The sequence below is a fragment of the Gossypium hirsutum genome, chromosome D09 (assembly GCF_007990345.1).
Source record: "Gossypium hirsutum isolate 1008001.06 chromosome D09, Gossypium_hirsutum_v2.1, whole genome shotgun sequence".
Classification (NCBI taxonomy): Eukaryota; Viridiplantae; Streptophyta; class Magnoliopsida; order Malvales; family Malvaceae; genus Gossypium; species Gossypium hirsutum.
This window is the reverse complement of record NC_053445.1, coordinates 36,436,850-36,458,935: the sequence shown is the minus strand read 5'-3', so window position 1 is coordinate 36,458,935 and position 22,086 is coordinate 36,436,850. Positions and strand designations below refer to the sequence as shown.

Sequence of the window (22,086 nt, the reverse complement as noted above, 5' to 3'; positions counted from 1 at the left end):
AATAAGATACATATGCGCGTATATATATGTATTAAAATAATAATAATAACAATAATAATAATAATAATTAATATAATAAAATTAATAATATAAAAGAAATAAAAAAAACAACAGATTAATGACTAAATTGAAAACAAACGAAATTTTAAAGCCAATTTCAAAAATAGAAAATACAAAAAGAAGACCAAATTAAAATGAGCCCAACAGGAGGAGGATCAAAAGAGTAAATTATCCAAATCGCCCAAGCATTGCGCAGCAACATGGATTGAATTAAAACAGTTTCAATATTTCCTGGAAAAACTTGAAAACAAAAAAAAACATGATTTTTGAAATGATTGAAAAAATGAAAAGGATTAAAAGCATAAATAGCCCATTAATGCAAGGCCTACTTCTAACCCTAATCCCATTCTAATCCATTATCAACATAGCAGCCGCAAAAAGAAGGCAAAAGAGAGGGAAAAAAAACTGCTCAATCCTCTCATTTATTTCTCACGCCAGTATTCTCCTCCCTTTTCAACTCTGATTGAAGCGCAACAAGGGCACCGACGACGCGCCACCGCTGGTAAGAGCCTCCTCTATTTCTTCTTTTTTCCGTTTCTTTAATTTATTTAAAAAAACAACAGAACAATGAAAACAAAAAACGGTAAAAAGAAAAAAAATGGAGAAATCACCTTCAAAATTTGCTTTTTTCTTTATTTTATTTAATTTCAGTATGAAAAATTTTTTTTCCCTTACAAAAATCGATTGACTTTTATAGCCAAACTTTACAAGAAATCACCAACTAAATTTTTTTTTCTTTTTTCTGCTGTATTTTCGGTCCTATAATGCTGTTTATGGTTTGTTACAGGTGAAGAACGTGCATGGTGGGTGTGGGGAATTGCTGAACGTGGGTGGAAACCGTTGCCATGACATGGGCAATTGCTGCGGCGCCGATTTGCTTCAATTTGCTTAGGGTTTCTGCTATACCCTATGTTCTTTTGGGCTAACAGGCTAGGGCTAGCAATTTGGGCCTTATTGGGCCGAATTTGGGCTGTAATATGGACTCCCACTTAGTTTTATTTCAAATCGGGTTTTAATGGGCCCGAGTAAAAATTGGGTATTACAGCTGCCCCTCTTTGCTCGTTGTCGTGTACTGGGAACAAAGCAAAGACTTTAAGATGGCCAATTTTGCCCGGGCATACTGGACCTTAGCGCTCTTCAAGTAGCCTCATCCCAAACTACTGCGTCTGCAGAAGTATAGGAATCGGTGCTTCAATCCACTCCACTGCAACATCAAAGAGATAGGACTTGTACTCTGTAGCTTCTCAAAAGAACAAAACTTGCAATCTCTAGTCTGCTCCACCGTAACTTCAAGGAGATAAAACTCGTAGCTTCAACTTATTCTGCTGCAACTTCAACGATGAGTCTGATACGATCTGCTCTACTGCAATTTCAGAGAGATAAGATCCGTGGTGTTAATCTGCTCCACTGCAACTTCAGGGAAATAGGATTATCTTCTTCAATTTATCCAATTATAATGTCAAGGAAACAAGATCTGCTATCGTAGCTTCAATCTGTTCAACTGCACCGCTAAGGAGAATAAGATCTGAAATCTTCAATCTATTCCACTGCCAACCAGGGGGATAGAATTACTGGTTTCAATGTACTCCACTGTAACCCTAGGGAGGTAAAATTCGCCATCTTCGATCTGCTTCACTACCGCTTAAGGAGATAAGATCTGAAATCTTCAATCTATTCCACTGCCAACTAGGGAGATAGAATTACGGCTTCAATGTAATCCACTGTAACCACAGGGAGGTAAAATCTGCCATCTTCGATCTGCTCCACTACCGTTTAGGAAGATAAGATCTGAAATCTTCAATATATTCCACTGCCAACCAGGGAGATAGAATTACTGGCTTCAATGTACTCCACTGTAACTTCAGGGAGGTAAAATTTGCCATCTTCGATCTGCTCCACTACCGCTTAAGGAGATAAGATCTGAAATCTTCAATCTATTCCACTGCCAATCAGGGAGATAGAATTACTGGCTTCACTGTACTCCACTGTAACCTCAGGGAGGTAAAATCCGTCATCTTTGATCTACTCCACTACTGCCTAGGGAGATAAGATCTGAAATCTTCAATCTATTCCATTGCCAACAAGGGAGATAGAATTACTGGCTTCACTGTACTCCACTGTAACCTCAGTGAGGTAAAATCTGTCATCTTTGATCTACTCCACTACTGCCTAGGGAGATAAGATCTGTAATCTTCAATCAATTCCACTGCTGCCCAGGGAGATATAATTACTGGCTTCAATGTACTTCACTGTAACCACAGGGAGGTAAAATCTACCATCTTCGATCTGCTCCACTAATGCTTAGGGAGATAAGATCTGAAATCTTCAATCTATTCCACTACCAACCAGGGAGATAGAATTACGGCTTCAATGTACTCCACTGTAACCACAGGGAAGTAAAATCTGTCATCTTCGATCTGCTCCACTAATGCCTGGGGAGATAAGATCTGCAATCTTCAATCTATTCCACTGCCAACCAGGGAGATAGAATTAGTATCTTCGATCTTCTTCGTTGTCGATGCAGGAAGGCAAGATCTGTTATTTTCAACCTGCTCCGCTGTAACCTAAGGAGGCAAAGCTGTGTGATTTCACCGATCTGTTCTCCGAGGAACATGACCTGTATAATGAACCTAATTATGCCTAATGATTAGGATGGCATGATCAAAATGAATCAAATGCTCCTAACTAGACATGTGTGAATAGTGTTTGTATGAATGCAAGATTTTATTTTTCGAAAATGATCCCGCTTAGGTTGTCATTACTCAAAGCTTATTAAGACTGTATCACTGACGTGCTACAACGCTTTTTTTTCGGATCACATCTCCAAAGAAACGCTTGATCAAAGTGCCCCTCACTGTAAGCCTCAAAGTTTCATCCATTGGGACGTAAAATTTGTACCATCTTTCTCCCGCTGTAACCTAAGGGTAGAAAAATTTGGTCTTTTCTCAATCCTCATCTATCGCAATTCAAGGATGCAAAATGTGAAGCTCTTTGGTCTTTCATACCAATCTCAGGATGGCATACCAAATGCCTATGCACGAATGAATGATTCTTCTCTCCAAAGAAACCCTTTTTATTACTTGGTGATTATTGCTTGCTTGTTCATCTAAGCCTTGCCACCAACCTATCATCCTGTCATTTTGTTCAATCAATGTTTTTGACAACAAAATCAAAAAGAAAGTCCTAATTTAGACTTTTCCTTCTCAGATTTCCAACCTTTAAACATGACGCGTTCTAAACAACAGTCCTGTTTCAGGCTCCTATATTGTTTAGAAACTTCTAGAGTAATATGCAAAACTTCCCTTGTGAAAGTTTTATTAGTCCATTAATCATTATTCCAATGCAACATGCTTGCAAAAAGGTCATAACAATGGATAAGAAAAAAGTTAGTTTTGAGCATAGCTCGAAAGGAATAAATTATCAAAAATAGTAAAGAAGGATAACAAAGAAATTGATTAGGAATGCGTATCTTGGAAAAGAATGAAGTATTCCAAGAATAAAAAATTCAAAATAAATAGTATGGAGACGAGATGCCCCAGATGTCGCAGCTTGAACTTCTCTGTACAAACTTCTTGAAGACCATTTTGAGTTTAACATGTGTTTTGGAGATCTACATTACTCTGTCAATGCCCCAAGATGTCGCGTACCCTTACCTGCTGACTAAAGCATATCAAGATCACAGCATGCCCCATTCTAATCAACATTTGAGCTGCTCTGATTACCTCATGCCCATTCTGATCAATATTTGAGCCGCCCTTCTCGGGTTTTCAACTCAAATCTCCTTTGGTCTAAGGCACCCTTTACGGGTTTTCACCTTAGCCTCTCCATTTTACTTTTCTATTTTTCATTTTTTCACTTTTTCATTTCTCATCTTTTTTTCTTCTTCTTCTTTTTTTTTTGCGACTCAAAGTGCCCTTTGTGGGTTTTTTACCTTGGTCCTCTCCTTCTTTAAGCGAAGCATTTCTTGACTAAATCTGAGTTTACAGGATTAGACAAGTTTTTACTATTCATCTCACTCAAGATCAGTGCTCCTCCGGAAAATGTCTTCTTTACAACATAAGGACATTCCCAATCTGGCACTCATTTTTCTCTAAATCTTTTTGTAGAGGAATGATCTTTTTCAATACCAGGTCTCCTTCGTGGAATTCTCTAGGACGAACCATTTTTGGTACATCTGACCGTGACGAATAACTTTTAGCCAATTTCCTTCAATTAAGTTCAACTGATCTTATCAAGATTGGATCTTCATCCTACTTTAGCTCAGCCAATACCCGAAGAGAAAGAATTTTAACTTCAATGGAAAACTGTGATAAGCTAAATAGAAAGGCATTGCCCCAGCGGGGTTTTTTTTCTCTTTTTTTTTCTATTTTTTCTTCTTTTCCCTTTTTTGTGTTTTGATTTTGTTTTTTTTTTTTGGATTGAATCTGCACTTATAGGATTAGGCAAGTCCTGGTCATCCCTTTCAATCAGAATCAATATTATTCCAAATAAGGTCTTCCCCATAACTTCCACTTTCATTTTGTATGCGAAAGATCCTCTTTGGCATCAGGTTTCTCTTATAAAGCCTTTTGGGGCGGAATTTAACTATGGCGAGAAAATTTTAGATCTTTCTCTTCAATTAGGATGAAATCCAAAAAAAAATATGGAAAAATGACAACTTGACTTCAACGGGCAAAAATATGATAAACCAGAGAAGAAGGTTTTGCCTCGGCAAAGAATTCTAACCATATCGTTCATGATGTTAATCTTGAGCATACTACAAATTTTTGACGTTGTGTTGTTGCTCAAATTACAATATCAGTACTTAACTCGGGCACGTCCTGGTATGACCATGCGATAACATCTTTGAACCCTTAAGGTAACTCAACAAGGTCTTACTTTGTTTCTCTGGTTATGCATGTTCCCTCAAGGTTACAATCTCCATTGTCTCCTCATGAGGTAAATTTGTTCACTTCTTTCTTTACCATCCTCAACAAGTCTGGAGGTAGACTACGATCTATGTCATCTTCAAAGTCATGAGATCCTTCTAAACACATGTCTTGCTCAAAAGGAGATTCTAAATCTGTGACAGTGTCATTCAAGTCATTGATATCTGGGGGCCCATAATAAATACCAAAGAATATACAAAAGAATGTATAAATTTATCTGTACAATATGATTATGAATGAATGAATGATGTGGAAGAAAATCCAAAAGAATTAAAGAATAACTATTCAGACAGACTGAAAAAAATACTGGTTCAAAAATGATCGCAAGGATGCATTTCATTAAAATAACGACATTTAGACATAAGCCTACTTCACAAAGGAATTCTTATTGCCTCTAGGCTAAAAGCAACAAGTGTGTTTTAAACATTACTCTAAGCAAGCTCTAAATACTACAGGAATTTCTTCTGCAGTTCGATTGCTTAAAACACTCCCAGGTTTACAAAGGTGGATATCTAACAAGGTCCATTTTCGATTGTGTCTTCATATATGGCATTGATGTGAACACTTTTCAACATTGTGTGTATATTTCTCTCTTTTTTAATTTTCTCACAAAACTCCATCTCTTTGTCATCCATCATGCCCGGAACCAAGGTCTTGAGTTCCACACTCTCTTAGGTCTCGTATCCCTTCTCGTGATGGAACTCACGATGGTTCAATACCTTTCCATAGTTACCTCTTGAATCAGAAATAACTAATCCCCTTCTTGCTCTCACTCTTGCCCCATTATCAACATGATTGGGTAGCAGATTAGATGAGTCATCAAACTTGACAATACCCCTATTGATGAACCTCTCAACTAGCTTCTTGAAAGCAGTGCAGTTTTCTATCGAATACCCCGCAATTCCTGCATGGTATTCACACTGAGCATTTGCATCATACCATTTAGGATGCGGAGGTTGTAAAGGCTTTGAGTAGAAGGGGGTAACAACATGTGCATTAAATAGGCTCTCATATAGCTCGATATATGACATCGATATAGACGTGAACTGAGGCCTTTCTGTATTTGTCTTCGTGCAAGATTCTCGCTATAAAGGGCTCGAATGGCTAATAGTTTCTATCCTTGGCCGGCCCACAGTGATTAGTTTTGAGTGACCCTTGTTATATCTATCTCTATTATTCCCTACATTCCCCTTCTTCTTTAGGGCCCTTGTAGTATTTGGGTACCCTTCCCTCGCCTGTTTTACTTCTGCTGAGCTATCAATAGCAATAGTATTAGCTAAATTGTTCCCCAAATTGGATCCTAAGCCTGTCAAGCAACTCACTGGTGTCGATGTGCCAGTTTGATATTGTTGGGATCTGATAGTAAAGAGTGTCTCTTGTGAACGCCCATCTGGCTGGACTTGGACATTTATTGGAGTACAACTTAGGGAATAGGCGAGATCCTCATTATCAACCCCACGGTGAACCACCGAGTCTTTCTCTTTTTCTAACTCTCCAACTAGCAACCGGGTTAACTGATTCGTTATAGCTCTCTGTAATTCTATTATCATATCTCTCATTTCCTGTTGAAATTTGGTCAGTTGCTTTTGCATCTGTATTTGCATTCGCTCTAATTTCTCCAACCTTTGGTCCATTTCTCTAGTCTTTGCTTGGGTGCCGTAAGGGTGTCGGTTTTCCAAATTGACTGAAATAATTTTACACAATTAGGCCCCTTTTAATGGATTTTAATGCATATGATGCAATGTAATGCAAATGCATGAAATGAATGCATAAAGAGACGTTGATTCTGATTCAATTGCATTTAGAAAACTTTACTAAAAGACAAATTTCTTTACATAAAGTGGTATATATACGGCTTTGCCCTCATACTCCAAGCGATGACATCTTCTCTTTCTTCATCCGAATGTTAAGATAAACCTTGCGAATTCTTCAAAATGGTGTCTCCTCTATCTCCTTTTGCTTGATCCTGGTCGCAATCTATTGTCTACCTATCCTCGCAATGCTCATTAGCTTTTTTAAGGAAGTTGGAATATTGAAAGCTCTTAGACAATTATCTTGAATCCTCGGGCCACCAAGTAAAGTTACAAACTCTTTCATCACCCTTATTGTGTTTCTCGGAATATATTCAGGCAACCGTATTATCTTCCATTTTATCAAGAAACCCATTTTTCTTATGACAAGCTCTCTATTTAGCAACTGAACGTGATTCAACGCCTTTTAGGATGAAATGCTATGCAGTCATAATGTCATGCAATCAAAGAAAAACACAACAAGTTAGTATCAGGTATAAACATTAAATTCAATACAATCAATAATAATAATAATAATAACTCCTAGTTAGGTATCTACTAAGGTTCAGAGTAATTCTACCTAAGGTGAGTTCCTAAGGTTCACTATATGAGGTTTTGGCTTCTAGAGTAAGGGTACTTGAACCAGCAGATTCCTCGATCCTCACCCATTATAGGCTCATATGGACCAAGTTCGGTTCAGGGGAATACATTTCCCTATGGCTACACGGAGATGAAAATCTCACGAAGACATAGGTACAGATGTATTCTGAAAGCAATCCACTATCCTGCACGGAGGTGAAAACCTCACGAAGGACTAGTTTCTCACTCCCACCTAAAGGGGTGAAATCGTCCATGCAATGCAAAATGCAAATAAACTAATAGCCTTAAGCTAATCAAGTAAATATATAACAATGAAAAACTAATGAATGCAAAAGAGAAATCATGGTTTAAAAAATCTTTAATTTTCGACACAAAGATACCAAAAAATCAATTTATGGCTCGACTCTCGAATATCCCCAGCGGAGTTGCCAAGCTGTCGAAACCATTTTTTTGAAAACAAAAAAAATTAGTTGTCAACTTTTAAAAACAAAAACTGGAGTCGCCACCGATCCTTTATTGAGGTGTGATCGGCTCACCTTAAAAACGATTCTGGTCTACGAAATTTGAGAAAACGGGTTCGGGAGTCAGTTACGCACGAGGAAGGGTTAGCACCCTCGTAACGCCCAAAAATCGGTACCAAATTGATTATTTGATGTCTTAATGTCAAAAATTTAAAAGATTTTGTAAAACACAAATATTGAAATCTGAAAAGAATAGTCTATTATTCAAGTCATGCGAAGAAATTGAGACCCAATACGTTAGGATACAATTCCTCAAAATCCTCGAATTTTGAATATCACTTTTGCTTTATAAGTAAATCTTCATTTCTAGGAAGCGATTATGTCATGCCCAATACGTTAGGACACAACAAATTAAGTTCCCAAAAATGATTTTTACTTATATATTTTAAATAACGAATATTCTCGGTTATTAGGAAATTAACGAAGAAAATCGGAACCCAATACGTTAGGGCTCAATTTTCTCGAAAATCCCTAACTTAGAATATCGTTTATATTTTAAAAGCCTTTGGATAAAAATAAAAAATAAAAATAAAAAATAATTTTAATGTTTTGATAAAATCAAAATATATTTTTTAAAAGATATGTTAAAAAATGTGAATGCAATATGAAACAAAAAAAAATTTAAATTACATATATACATAAGTATAATATATAAAAAAAATTTGCAAATATATATATGGATATGAGAAAAAAGATGCATAGGCATTATAAAATGTTAATGCATATATCGAATACATAAATCATAAGAATAATAACAATAATAAAACACACATAAAATATATTCATACATTTTTAAAAAATATATAAATATAATATATTAGTAAATATAAAAACAGGGAAAATATTTATAATAGCTTTGAATAGAATATATAAAAAATATATATATGTACACATTATAAAAATAAGAAAATAAAATAAAAAACATATATAAATTATAAAATATGAGAAACGTATAACTATTATGAAATAAAAGAAGTATATATATGTATAAAAAAACTATGAAAATGAATAATAATATAATAATAACAAAATATGTACATAAAGCTAAAAAAAGATATACGATATGTATATGTATTTAAAACCATTTAAAATATATACATATATATATATAATAAGATACATATGCGCGTATATATATGTATTAAAATAATAATAATAACAATAATAATAATAATAATAATAATTAATATAATAATATAAAAGAAATAAAAAAACAACAGATTAATGACTAAATTGAAAACAAACGAAATTTTAAAGCCAATTTCAAAAATAGAAAATACAAAAAGAAGACCAAATTAAAATGAGCCCAACAGGAGGAGGATCAAAAGAGTAAATTATCCAAATCGCCCAAGCATTGCGCAGCAACATGGATTGAATTAAAACAGTTTCAATATTTCCTGGAAAAACTTGAAAACAAAAAAAACATGGTTTTTGAAATGATTGAAAAAATGAAAAGGATTAAAAGCAAAAATAGCCCATTAATGCAAGGCCTACTTCTAACCCTAATCCCATTCTAATCCATTATCAACATAGCAGCCGCAAAAAGAAGGCAAAAGAGAGGAAAAAAAAAAAAAACTGCTCAATCCTCTCCTTTATTTCTCACGCCGGTATTCTCCTCCCTTTTCAACTCTGACTGAAGCGCAACAAGGGCACCGACGACGCGCCACCGCTGGTAAGAGCCTCCTCTATTTCTTCTTTTTTCCGTTTCTTTAATTTATTTAAAAAAAACAACAGAACAATGAAAACAAAAAACGGTAAAAAGAAAAAAAAAATGGAGAAATCACCTTCAAATTTTGCTTTTTTCTTTATTTTATTTAATTTCAGTATGAAAAAAAATTTTCCCTTACAAAAATCGATTGACTTTTATAGCCAATCTTTACAAGAAAGCACCAACTAAATTTTTTTTTCTTTTTTCTGCTATATATTCTGTCCTATAATGCTGTTTATGGTTTGTTACAGGTGAAGAACGTGCATGGTGGGTGTGGGGAATTGCTGAACGTGGGTGGAAACCGTTGCCATGACGTGGGCAATTGCTGCGGCGCCGATTTGCTTCAATCTGCTTAGGGTTTCTGCTATGCCCTATGTTCTTTTGGGCTAACAGGCTAGGGCTAGCCATTTGGGCCTTATTGGGCCGAATTTGGGCTGTAATATGGACTAGTTTTATTTAAAATCGGGTTTTAATGGGCCCGGGTAAAAATTGGATATTACACCTTCAATAGATAGTCGTCTATTAGAATACTAGCAATTTGCTGCAGATAATCACTTAAAATATTGCACAAATTAATCAAAAATTGTCAATTAAAAAATAAACAAACCCAAGCAAAAATTGTCAAATATTGCACTCTAGATGGAAACTTTGAAGCAAGTTTCCCAAGAAACTCAATCGATTCCCTATATAATAAGCAACTTCTGTCTGCTCATTAATTTAGCTTTATCCGAAATGTAAAGGAAAATGCAGCTATATTTGCTACCGTACAATACAAAAAAACATGGTCTCAAATCCCACAAATGTTGCTTCCTGATGCCCCCTATATGGTCTCAAGTTTTGATTGTCTTCTTTTTACTATACTATAATTTTGGCACTGAATCGATTCCTTTCGGCCCTAAATTACACCCAGAATTGGAGTCCCCACTCAAATTGATTCCTTTATGCATGGCTAGTGTGAGGCCATCATCTTCAAAGCATCTCATAAAAAAACTTGAATTAAGGATGGAGATAGTGATTGGCGGTGAATTTGCAGGGGGTGGCCGTTATGATATTCACATTGTTTTCAACAATAATACTAAGCATTTGGTTGGAATTGAACAAAGGTTTAAAATAGAAGAGGTCGATGGCAGTTAGGGGTTTTTGTATTTATGGACCCCATAAAATATTCCCAAATAAGAACACAGAGAGCAGCAATTATTTATAAGCCCACCAAAGCAGATAATGTTTTCACTACAGTAAGCCCACCAGTCAATTCGTCTAGAATGAGTAAAAAGTCGGTTAATCAAATAAGTAGCAGGTGGATTGAGATGTAAATGTTTGTAATTATATAAAGGTGACATGTTTGGATGATTATTATAATTTGTGAGTTTTGCCGAATCGGGTGTAATTGGAGTATTACAATTACATTTTTTAATTCTTAGAGGAGGGTAAGAATTAAAATAATAATGCAAGTAACTACACCCAATTTTAATTTAAAAATTTATTTTTATACAAGTTATAAAAATTATATTATAAGCATGAACATGTGTATAAACATGAATACGTACGAGTGTTTGAGATGCTTATGATTTTTTTTCTTATATTATAAATACTAAAAAATTATATTATAAAAATAATTTGTGTATTTTATGAAGTTAAAACAAAAAATATATATTATTTAAATCTTAAAAAATTTCTAAAGTTATGATAAAAAATAATTTATATGTTATGAAAGTGTTATAATATATTTCTTTAAAAAATTAAAAAATTATATATTATATTGATTAAAAAATATTAAAACACCATATATAGTATATAAAAAATTTTAAAAATAAAATCTATTTATAAAATTCAAAAATATATAATTATAAATTTTTAAAAAGTCGAAGTAATGTATAGAAATTGAAAAATGTTACAAAAATGGACTGAAAAATATAACAGAGAGGCATACTTTAGATACTAAAATAGGATAAAAAAATTAGGTATCAAAGAGGGAAAGCATGTATATTTTAGAGGCCAAATTGCGAATTAAGTCTTTTTTTTATTATCATAACTTATTTATAAAAAAAATAACTTGCTAAAGTTATAGCAAAAATTATATTATTTATAAGAAGTGTTTTGAAAGTTTGGACAATTTATAAAACTTTTTATAAAGGTTATATATTATAAGTTCTATATAATTTTTTTATTTAATTTGCGTATTATAAAAAGGGATATAACCTGGTATAAGTTTTTTTTTCAAATTAAGTTTATATAAGTTTTTATGATTAAAACTACAGTGTTTTGGACTGTGAACCCAAATATTATAAGGTCGATGCTAATTATGCAAAGAGAAAATGTTTTCTTACATCATATCATGGGGTATGATACTATTTGATAAAATGGTGTTAGACCTAAGCACCATAGACAACTCGTAAACTCTTTAACTTAATATATTCAAAGGCTTCGAAATGTGGTTGACAAGACATTTGTGCTAAAATAATATTTCTCGTATTAACAACATCACCTTAGTATAACATAAAGAAACAAACAAGGTTGAATCGTACTAGTATGTTACATATTTCATAACTTTAATCGTAGGTGGAATTGAGATAATCCATACTCAGTAGAGTACACGGGAGAAGGAAACCTTGATTATCTTAAAGGATACAAATTCAAATTCAAATGAGGATGAACTTGGTCAAAGACCAAAATATTTATGATAAGTAGCATATGTTAAATATTAAAAAGGGAATAACATAACAAATATGCATTAAAACAATTAAATAAAATTGCATATGATTTTTTTTCCCTGCCTATTTTTATTAGTAATTGTGTTATCAGCTATTTTTGTAGACTAACATAATACATTTTTCTGCCTATACAGTTTTCGATTTTAAATTTTATTCGATTAATTTTTTTAATTAATAAACTCTAATCTACACCCTACCCAAGCCCAAATAATTAAATATTTCATACTCAATAATCAAATCCAATAATCGTATCAAACCCAATCCAACTTAAAAATACAAACTAAATTACTCAATTAATTAAATACTCAAATAACCCAATCCAAAAGTTAAAATTAAAAGTTAAAACTAAAATTAAAAATTAATTATTCACTCCTAAAACTAAAATTAAAACCTAAGGAGTAAAAACCCCAAACAATAGATATCACGACCTGTTTACCATGCATTAAGTCTTAATAATTTTTAGGAAAAAGTTGTTTAAATACTGATAGCAAAGAGAGAAAGTTTGTGCAAGAAACCACAAACCAATTCCTAGTTTAATGTAATAATATTTATCATATGTAGAGTGCCAGTTGAGATAAAATGTTTTTTATAGTTTATCTCTATCATGTGTTGGTTAAAATGTTTGTGTGGCATTTAAGTTTGGTGATCATGTGCTAAATTTGTCAGTAGTTGATTACGAAATTAATTATTGGTCTAAATTGATGTTTGTGCTTGTGACTTATTATTTGTTCATTTGTATCAAAGTGATTTATACACTAAAATTGACACCTCTAGTGGAAAATCGAGATAGGTGAAACCGAAAGAATATCCTATCATTTAGAACTTCATTATGAATGTGCCACGTAGAGAGACCGACAGGAGAGCTTAGGTGATAATTTCTAGTTAGGATGAGACCGAAAGGAGAATCCAAGTTAGGAGTGGCAAGCAATATTTTCATGTCATGCTTATTAGCCTAGTGAACAATTTAGTGGATCAATTGACCATCGCTTTGATAATTTGCGTAGTTCTAAGGCAAGGGAGAATTGAATTTGATTACTTAGTTTTGTTGATAATTTAGATTTAGTTTATTCGGATTAAGTTTTCGGATGCACAAATATTTCTAACTCGATTAGATTAATAATTGTTTAACTTGTAATTAACTTAATAAACACAATTATCAATTTGACACTCTCTTGGGTTCGATCATTGAAATACTATGTACCACTTATAAATATTATAACTGACATGTCACACTTGCAGTACACCGCTATAACTATAGTTACAATTGTATTTGTGTTTATTCGTAATATTAACGCTCGCACGCCAAAATGCGGTCATATTAGTAGAGTAGCAAAAAATAGTTTATTGGTTTTATAGACCATCAATAATCATCATGCAACACATCTCACGGAATACTAACTCTGCAGCGGATGCAATAATTAAGGTGGCTTGGGGACTTCCTTTGGGCTTACACGTCTTCTAGAATCCACCTCCGGCGGTGGAGTTATTAGTTTGGCAAGAAAGGAGCACAAATTTTTAGTTCTCTGGCTAGCCGTTTGGGTTAGCTTCAATTTTATGTTAAAAGAAAAAGGAAGTGAACACCTTTCTTCCCTATTTCTGTTTGTTGCTTCCCCTGTTCTATACCCCTCATTTTTGTCAAAAATTCATATTTTAAATTAGAAGGAACTTAAGAGCATCTTTAGCCTTGTTAAGTCGATGTAGCTCAGCATTTATGGCATTTATCTGATTTTCAAAGTAGGAAATAATATTGGCTCATTGAGCAGCTGCAAGGTTGTGGACAGGTTCATATGATGCAGAATCAGGAGCACTATCAACTCCAATTTCTTACTCTTCAATTGGATTAAATCCATAACTTACATATAATACAAAGACTAATAATAGATTTAACCTAAAAATCTAATTTAACCATAGACTTCATCTTGAACGATAATGATTGTAGCGACCTAAAAATTTTGCAATGGGGCGCTAGTCGAAGTAATTATTGAAAACTTGAAAACCGAATCTCGATTTTATTTGAAAAAGGAGTCGCCACCGATCTTTTTTCCTAGGTGTAATCGGACACTTAATAAATTTTCTTCTTAGAAAAAAAAATTATTTTTAAATTTTTTTTAAAAAAAGAGGAGATTTTAGATCTACATGAAAATCCAGAGAAAATTAGAGTTCGGGAGTCAATTACGCGCGAGGAAGGTATTAGCACACTCGCGACGCCCAAAATTGGTATATCGTTAAACGCACTTGTCTTAATTTTCAAAAATACGAGTTCAATTTAATATTTAATTGTGATCCGATTAAAACACGAGAATTTTTTTTAAAACACGAAAATTTTGGAAACACAATTTTTTTAAAAAAACGAAAATTTATGAAACACGAGATTTTTTTTTGAAAACACGAAAATTTTCAAAACACCGAAATTTTTGAAAACATGAGGATTTTTGAAACACGGGAATTTTCTGAAAACATGAAAAATTTTGAAAATTGGAATTTTTTGAAAACACAAAAAATTTCCTGATTTTTTATTAAGCACGTATCGTATTTAACACTAATCGGTGATATTCACTCAACATAGCAATGAAATCAACGAATTAGTGTCAAATCGATTCGTTACTTTATTTTTGAAAACACGAGCAATTTTTTTGAAGACACAAAAATTTCAAAACCCGAGGATTTTTTTGAAAATACGAATTTTTTGAATATTTTTTATTTTTAAAAGGGCGTATCGAGTTTAACACAAACCGGTGATATTCACCCAACATAGCGATGAAATCAACGATTTTATGATAAATCGATCCATTGCCTTATTTTTTTAAAATTATTTAAAATAAAATAAAATTAAAATTGAATTAAATTGAAAATATAAATACAAAAATATAAAAATGCATAAAATGCTAATAATATTAAAATGAAATAACATAAAAATACGAGCATTAAATTAAAAGTGAAATAAACGAAATTACCGAAAAATCTAAAACGCGAGCTTCACCAAACGGGTTACACAAATTGAATTTTTCTTTTCTTTTTCTCTTCTTTTTTTCTTTTTTCTTTTTTCTTCTCTTTTCTTTCTGGCCTGCTTCTTTTGGGCCTGCTGGGCCGTTGGTCAGGCCTAGCCTGCTGCTCCTGGGCTGGAGCGTGCGGGCCTGCTGCTGGGCTGGCTGTTGAGTGGGCTGCTGGACAGCTGCAGTATGTTGGGCTCAAATGCTGTTGGGTTGGCCTGCTAAGCTTTTTTTTTGTTTTTTTTCTTTTTTTTTTGCTTAAAATTTTTTTGGGCTGGAGCTGCTGCTGGGTTTCTTGGATCGCGAGTCGGGTTTCCGGATCGGGTCGGGTCGGTTTGACCCGGCTATTAATTTTTATTTTTTTTCTTTTTCTTTCTTCTTCTTCTTCCTTCTTTCTTTCTCTTTTTTCTTTCTTCTTCCCCGATCGGCCTCCTTCACGCCGCCGCTGCACCGCCGTCGCTCCTCCCCTCTCTTCCCTTCTTTCCTTTTCCTCTTCCTCCTCCTTCTTTTTGCTGCTGAAAAATTTTTTGAAACTTTTTTTTTTATTTTGTGGGGGTTCCCATTTTTGGGGTTTTAAGCCCAATTTATAGCTGTTTTTCTCTTACTTTTTGCAGAGATTAGGTGGCTAGGGGAGAGGGAGGCCATGCCTTAGGCCGGTGGCCGGAAATCACGGGGTAGGTGTGCAAGTTGCTGCCATAAGGACTAAACTGCAATTTCAGTAAATTTTCTGGGGCCAAAACGAATTTTGAGAAAATTTAAGGGTTAAAATGTAATTTAAAAAGTTTGTGGGTCAAAATGTAATTTAAAAAATTTAAGGGGTTAAAATATAATTTTAGGAAAATTTAGGGGTCAAAATGAAATTTCAAAAAGTTTAGGGGCCAAAATGTATTTTTTTTATTTTTCGTATTTTTTGAATTTTTTTAAAAAAACACGAAATCGAGTCGGACAAAATTCAGTGATTATAATGATAATAAGAAATTTTATCACACGTATATGGATGTGGAAACTACATATTTAGAACGCATATACGCGTTTAAAAATAATATACAATAAATAATAAAATGTAATGTTTGGAACAAACATATATGCAATATGTATAAGATTAAAATAAAAAAATTAGTTTAAATTATGAAAACGGAAATTTAAATAGATAAATACAACAAATTGATAATTTTAAATGCACTCCAATTGTTTATAATGGTATTGCTATTTTTTTAGTTGATACTGATTTACTTGTAACACCAATTCAATTAATGACGTTATTGATATATACAAATAATATGGGAAGGGCGAAGCTAGAATTGTTGATAAGGGGGGCTAAGATATATACATGTTACGGGCAGAGCCTACTTTTAAGTATTTTTAAATTTGAGATAATCTTAATCACTAAAATTTAAGAAAAACAAAAAAAAATTAAATCCTTAATTTGTATTAAATATTATAATTATTTAACTTTATTTTTTGGCTAATTAATATTTAGATACCATTTATACTTAGATGTTACAATTACTAAACTTTATTTTTACCAAATTAATATTTAGGTACTACTTTGTATTAATTTACCAAATTAAACTAAAAGATTACTAAATTTATTATAAAAAATTATATAATAAAAGAAATCTAATTAAAAAAAATTTAAAAACTTTTTTGGGGCAAATTCTTTTCTTAAATTATAATATAAAAATAAAAAAAATTAAAATAACATTAAATTATATAAAAGAATATTAAAATAAGGCTTCAGTTGAATAGGTAAAAAAAAATTATAGATGCTTGTAGTTAAGTTCAAATATTAACCTTTGCAATTTTTTATTGTTTATTTTGAAAATAAGAAAAAAAAACAAAAAATATCCTTGTAATAATTAAACTTCTTTTAATTGAATTAAGGTGAATTGACTTATAATAACAATTCAATCACATATTTAAATAATAGTATAGATAATGATGTTGATGCATACTATATAACCTCAAAAAATATCTTTGTAATAATTAAACTTCTTTTAATTGAATTAAGGTAAATTGACTTGTAATAACAATTCAATCACATATTTAAATAATAGCATAGATAATGATGTTGATGTAGACTATAACCTCAAAAAATATCCTCCTAATAATTTAATTGAATTAAGGTGAATTGATTTATAATAGCAATTCAATCACATATTTAAATAATAGTATAGATAATGACGTTGATGTATACTATACCTTCAAATAATAATTTAAATCTAGACTGTAGCATGCTTCACATGGACAAGATGGTCAAAGTTTTAGAGCAAACAAATTCTTATTTTTACTCATTTTCTTGTGAGCATTCTGTTGTTTGGACCCTGGCATTGCCAAAACCTTCGAAGCTAAAAAAACAAAGCCTAACAAATCATACTACTGTTTCGTAGATAAAATAAGAGCAATGAACTATTCTCCTAAATTTCCAGTCCAATGGGTTCAATTCATGGTTATGATTCTTTCAATTACGTCGACTGGCATTGCTGCCGGCCGGACAGACATTCCGAGGCTTAGTCCGACGAGAGGAATAATCATGGAAGACCCTGACCTTTTCTCTTCGGCAGCAGTTTCAGATGATCTTCAACCTTTCTATTACCGTCAAACACTTGATCACTTCAACTACCAACCTCAAAGCTACGCCACTTTCCAACAAAGATACGTCATGAATTTCAAATATTGGGGCGGAGCAAACAACAATGCGCCAATTTTAGCCTATCTCGGAGCGGAGTCGCCTCTCGACGGCGATCTTACCGTAATCGGTTTTCTCAATGATAGTGCCGTCAGCTTCAATGCTCTCCTCGTCTACATTGAGGTAAAGAATTGAAAATATATATTAAAAAAAAAAAAAAAGACTTTCCCTGACATTGAGTATGGATATATTTACTTTCATCAGCATCGATACTATGGGAAATCAATACCATTTGGATCAAGAGACGAAGCCTTTAAAAATGCAAGCACTTTGGGGTATTTCAACTCTGCACAAGCTATAGCTGACTATGCAGAAATCATCATGCATATCAAGAACGAACATCGTGCTTTTTATTCTCCGGTCATCGTTGTTGGAGGATCCTATGGAGGAAGTAAGTACAATCATTATCGTAAAATTCTTAACCTTTTAGCCCAACTTTTTGAACTTGGACCCCTTAAAATTATATAATTTTTGGTCGCCCCTGTCCGTTACTGTTGGTTATCATTTTTGTTTTTCAATGGAACTGAAAACAGTGCTTGCTTCATGGTTACGTTTAAAGTATCCTCATGTTGCTTTGGGAGCTTTGGCCTCATCAGCTCCAATTCTTTACTTCGACAACATTACACCAAGTGGAGCTTACTATTCAGTCGTCACCAAGGATTTTAGGGTATTTATTACCCTTAACTTTCGTCTTAATTTTTCTTCACCTCGTGAATTCAATTTTAATGTGATAAGGAAATCATGTACAGGAAGCGAGTGAGAGCTGCTACCAAACCATACGGAATTCGTGGTCTGTAATCGACAAAATTGCTTCCCAACCCAATGGTCTTTCAACCCTCAGCATGATATTCAACACTTGCAAGTATGAACATCCAATTCCCCCATTCCATTTGAAAGCATGCATATAATTCTATCAAAGTACAATTAAAACTCGAAATTTAATTCATGTAATTTATGCAATCTCAAATCAACCAATTAATTGCTTTTGTTGGTTACTAGACCTCTGACCAAATCTTCAGAGCTAAAAATCGCATTGAAGAATATGTATGCCTTAGCAGCACAATATAATAGCCCCCCACGATATCCAGTAACGGTGATATGTAGAGGAATCGATGGAGCAAATGAAACGCAAGATATTCTTAGTAAGATTTTTGCAGGCGTTGTTGCTTATGGGAATCTTTCTTGCTATATTAATCAACAAACCAATGAATCCGAAACAACTGAAGGATGGAGATGGCAGGTATATATTCACATACTCTTTTCACCAAATATTATCTAAGACTAACCTTGGAAAAATTAAATAAATACATATTTCAGATGTGAACATTCGAAATATTATTTTTAAAATAAATTAATTTCTTAGATTAATAAATAATATTGACAATATTAATACCATGAATATGACAATGCTAAAACCAACAAGATATATAGAACAAACTTTGGGGCAACGTTTATTGCTTTGTTTGGTAGTTGTTATCTGTTCCTTATGAATGATTATTTAATTGAGCTTTAATTAAGACGGCTAAATCGAAAATTACCCCCTTTTTTTAATTTTGATTATATTTTTTTTTTTGACATAAATACTTAAAATTATTTATCTCTCCTCTCAACTCATAAACAACAAAACAGTGCGGTGACGAGGAATATAATTTTTTTTAAACAAACCATCTCTTCAATTTTTTTTTAAAGTTAAATTATGATTTTAATCTATAAACTCAATTTAACATTTTAGTCTTTTTTTACTTTTACGATATTATTAGATAATTCAGTATTAAAAATGTTTTTAATAAAAAAATAAATTAATATTTTAACCGAAGTAATTAGTATAAAAATTTAAAATCATATTATGACATATATATATTTAGAGATGCAGTGAAATGGTGATACCCAAAGGCATCGGGAACGGGACGATGTTCCAACCTGCTCCGTTTAACCTAACCAGCTTTATACAACATTGCAAGACAATCTTTGGTGTTCTTCCTCGCCCTCATTGGGTCACTTCTTACTACGGTGGCCATGTACCTTTAATATTTTCTTCACCATATTTCTTTTTTCTTTTTAATATTTTATTATTGATAAAACCTCTTATTTAAAAATGCAAAATTTTGCAGGATATAAAACTTATTCTCCAGAGATTTGGTAGCAACATCATATTTTCAAATGGTTTGCGAGATCCTTACAGTGGGGGCGGGTAATAATCATACATGAAAAAAGTCTCGTATACAAAATAGAAGGCAAATTTTATCTCTTAAGTTATTTTTTAAATTTATTGTAGGGTTCTGGAAAATATTTCAGAAAGTATTCTTGCTGTAAAAACTGTAAATGGTAAGTATATATATTTATTAGTCCATTAAAATTAGTATAGAAAAATGGAAGGGAAAAGTAATGAAAATTATGTATAAAATGCAGGATCTCATTGCTTGGATATACATGCACAAACTGCAAGCGATCCAGAATGGCTGGTGAAGCAACGACAAACAGAGGTGAAGATCATCAGAGGATGGATAGCTCAGTACTATGCTGATCTCAAAGACATTCTATTTAAACAATAGGAATAGTTTACTTAATTAATTAGTTAATTTCCAAGATGGAAATTTTATCAATTTGCTTCTCTTGAATAATTAATAGCCAGACTTAAGGCTTCTCTTATTAATGTTTAAATGTATTCATATGGATCTAATTAAAAAAATGTATGCATATAAATAATGTTCAAATTAGTTAATATTATGATATTTTAGTAAGAATATAAAAATAATTTATTATAACTTATTGTTAATATTTTAATATATGAAATATTAATTTTAAATGTATCTAAGTAATTAATATTAATTATTTATAAAATTTGATTAAAATATATAAACTATATTTTAAATATTTAAATATAATCATTAAATATTTGTAATTAGATATTAGCATAGTTGTATTCTTTTTAAAAAAAAAATTTAAGATCTTAAAAATGGAAGAAAATAGAAGGAAAATAAAAAAGAACCAGAGAGAAGAAGAAATTGTTATAGTGAAAATTGATGAGGACAAAAAGGTAATTAATTAGCTAAAATCACTTTTGGCCTAGGAAAAGTTAAAAATTTTAACTTTTTCAACCCAAGATAAAAGGACTTTTTAAGTTGAACTGAAGTTTGTATATAACATTACAAAATCATGTTCGGGGTAAGATTGGATTCGTTATAATTATCACTTAAGGATGATTTCATGTCTTTAAATCCATGTATAAAACTCTAAAAGACTAGTTCCTTAAACAATTACAACCAAGGATGTGACACATGTTGTTTCTCTTTCAAACGTTCACTGCACAACTTATGAATTGCTCCCCCTAACTTGGGCAAACCACGAACAACATTCTATCTAACCAACCAGCCTCTAAAGTGTACATCTCCAAGACATTCAACCCACAGTTCAAGGTTTGATGTATTGGCTCCACAAATCTGTAATAGTTATCAAATGTTCTCCCCCCCTCCTTGATCACATAATTAGATTATGCTTATCAGATTAGGTTTGGGAGCAAAGATACAGTTGTAAGTTCTTCTAAACACCCGAGGTCTACTCTATTGAATATTGCATTTAGAGCCTTCGAGTTATATCTAGCTGCATTATCTCTTCAGCTATCGAAGTGATTTCAAGTTTGGGAGTTGAAACACCATTAACCTCAATTAATGGAGACTTCCAACCATTTAAGATTGCGTTCCATACTTTCTCATCGATGACTTTTTAAAGGTCCTCATATTTGCTGTACAGTAAGCATTGTTTGAGCAATTGAGTTTAGGTGGCTTGAAGATTGATTGAGCTTCCTTCCATGTTTTAGCAACTAACCAAAGGTTCTCGCCAAATCCGTCCGATGTCTAGTTTTACCACCTATTAAAAGTCTTGAGGTTCTTAAATAAGTTTTTTTATTGAGTTACTAAAGTAAAATAATAATAATATATGAGATTTTTTACGCAGTTTGAACATAATTCTATACTTACAAAATATTCTCAAAAGATAAATCACTATAATCTTTATTTTATAAGAGATGATTTAAATCTAACTTAATTGTAGTGATTATAAAACAATTATACTCACAAATGTTTGTAATCA

The 22,086-nt window shown here is 32.4% G+C and overlaps 1 protein-coding gene and 1 long non-coding RNA gene across 3 annotated transcripts; both read left to right on the top strand.

Annotated features, from left to right (window-relative positions):
* The first annotated feature begins 9,187 nt into the window (after positions 1 to 9,187).
* On the top strand, positions 9,188 to 10,137 carry LOC107943509 (uncharacterized). Its single transcript, XR_001696020.2, has 2 exons — positions 9,188 to 9,571; positions 9,859 to 10,137. It is a non-coding gene; the product is annotated as an uncharacterized lncRNA (long non-coding RNA).
* Positions 10,138 to 17,559: 7,422 nt separating this feature from the next.
* Positions 17,560 to 20,714, top strand: LOC121220848 (lysosomal Pro-X carboxypeptidase). 2 transcript variants are annotated; one of them, XM_041100500.1, is made up of 9 exons: positions 17,560 to 18,120; positions 18,202 to 18,388; positions 18,531 to 18,664; positions 18,747 to 18,859; positions 18,997 to 19,237; positions 19,863 to 20,015; positions 20,109 to 20,188; positions 20,273 to 20,322; positions 20,407 to 20,714. In XM_041100500.1, the coding sequence occupies exons 1-9, from the start codon at positions 17,713 to 17,715 to the stop codon at positions 20,547 to 20,549; spliced, it is 1,509 nt and encodes a 502-aa protein (XP_040956434.1). In that variant the 5' UTR covers positions 17,560 to 17,712; the 3' UTR covers positions 20,550 to 20,714. The 2 variants fall into 2 exon arrangements, with proteins under 2 accessions (XP_040956434.1, XP_040956435.1); XM_041100501.1 differs by lacking the exon at positions 20,407 to 20,714 and having other exon boundaries at positions 19,863 to 20,007.
* The last annotated feature ends 1,372 nt before the right edge of the window (positions 20,715 to 22,086 follow it).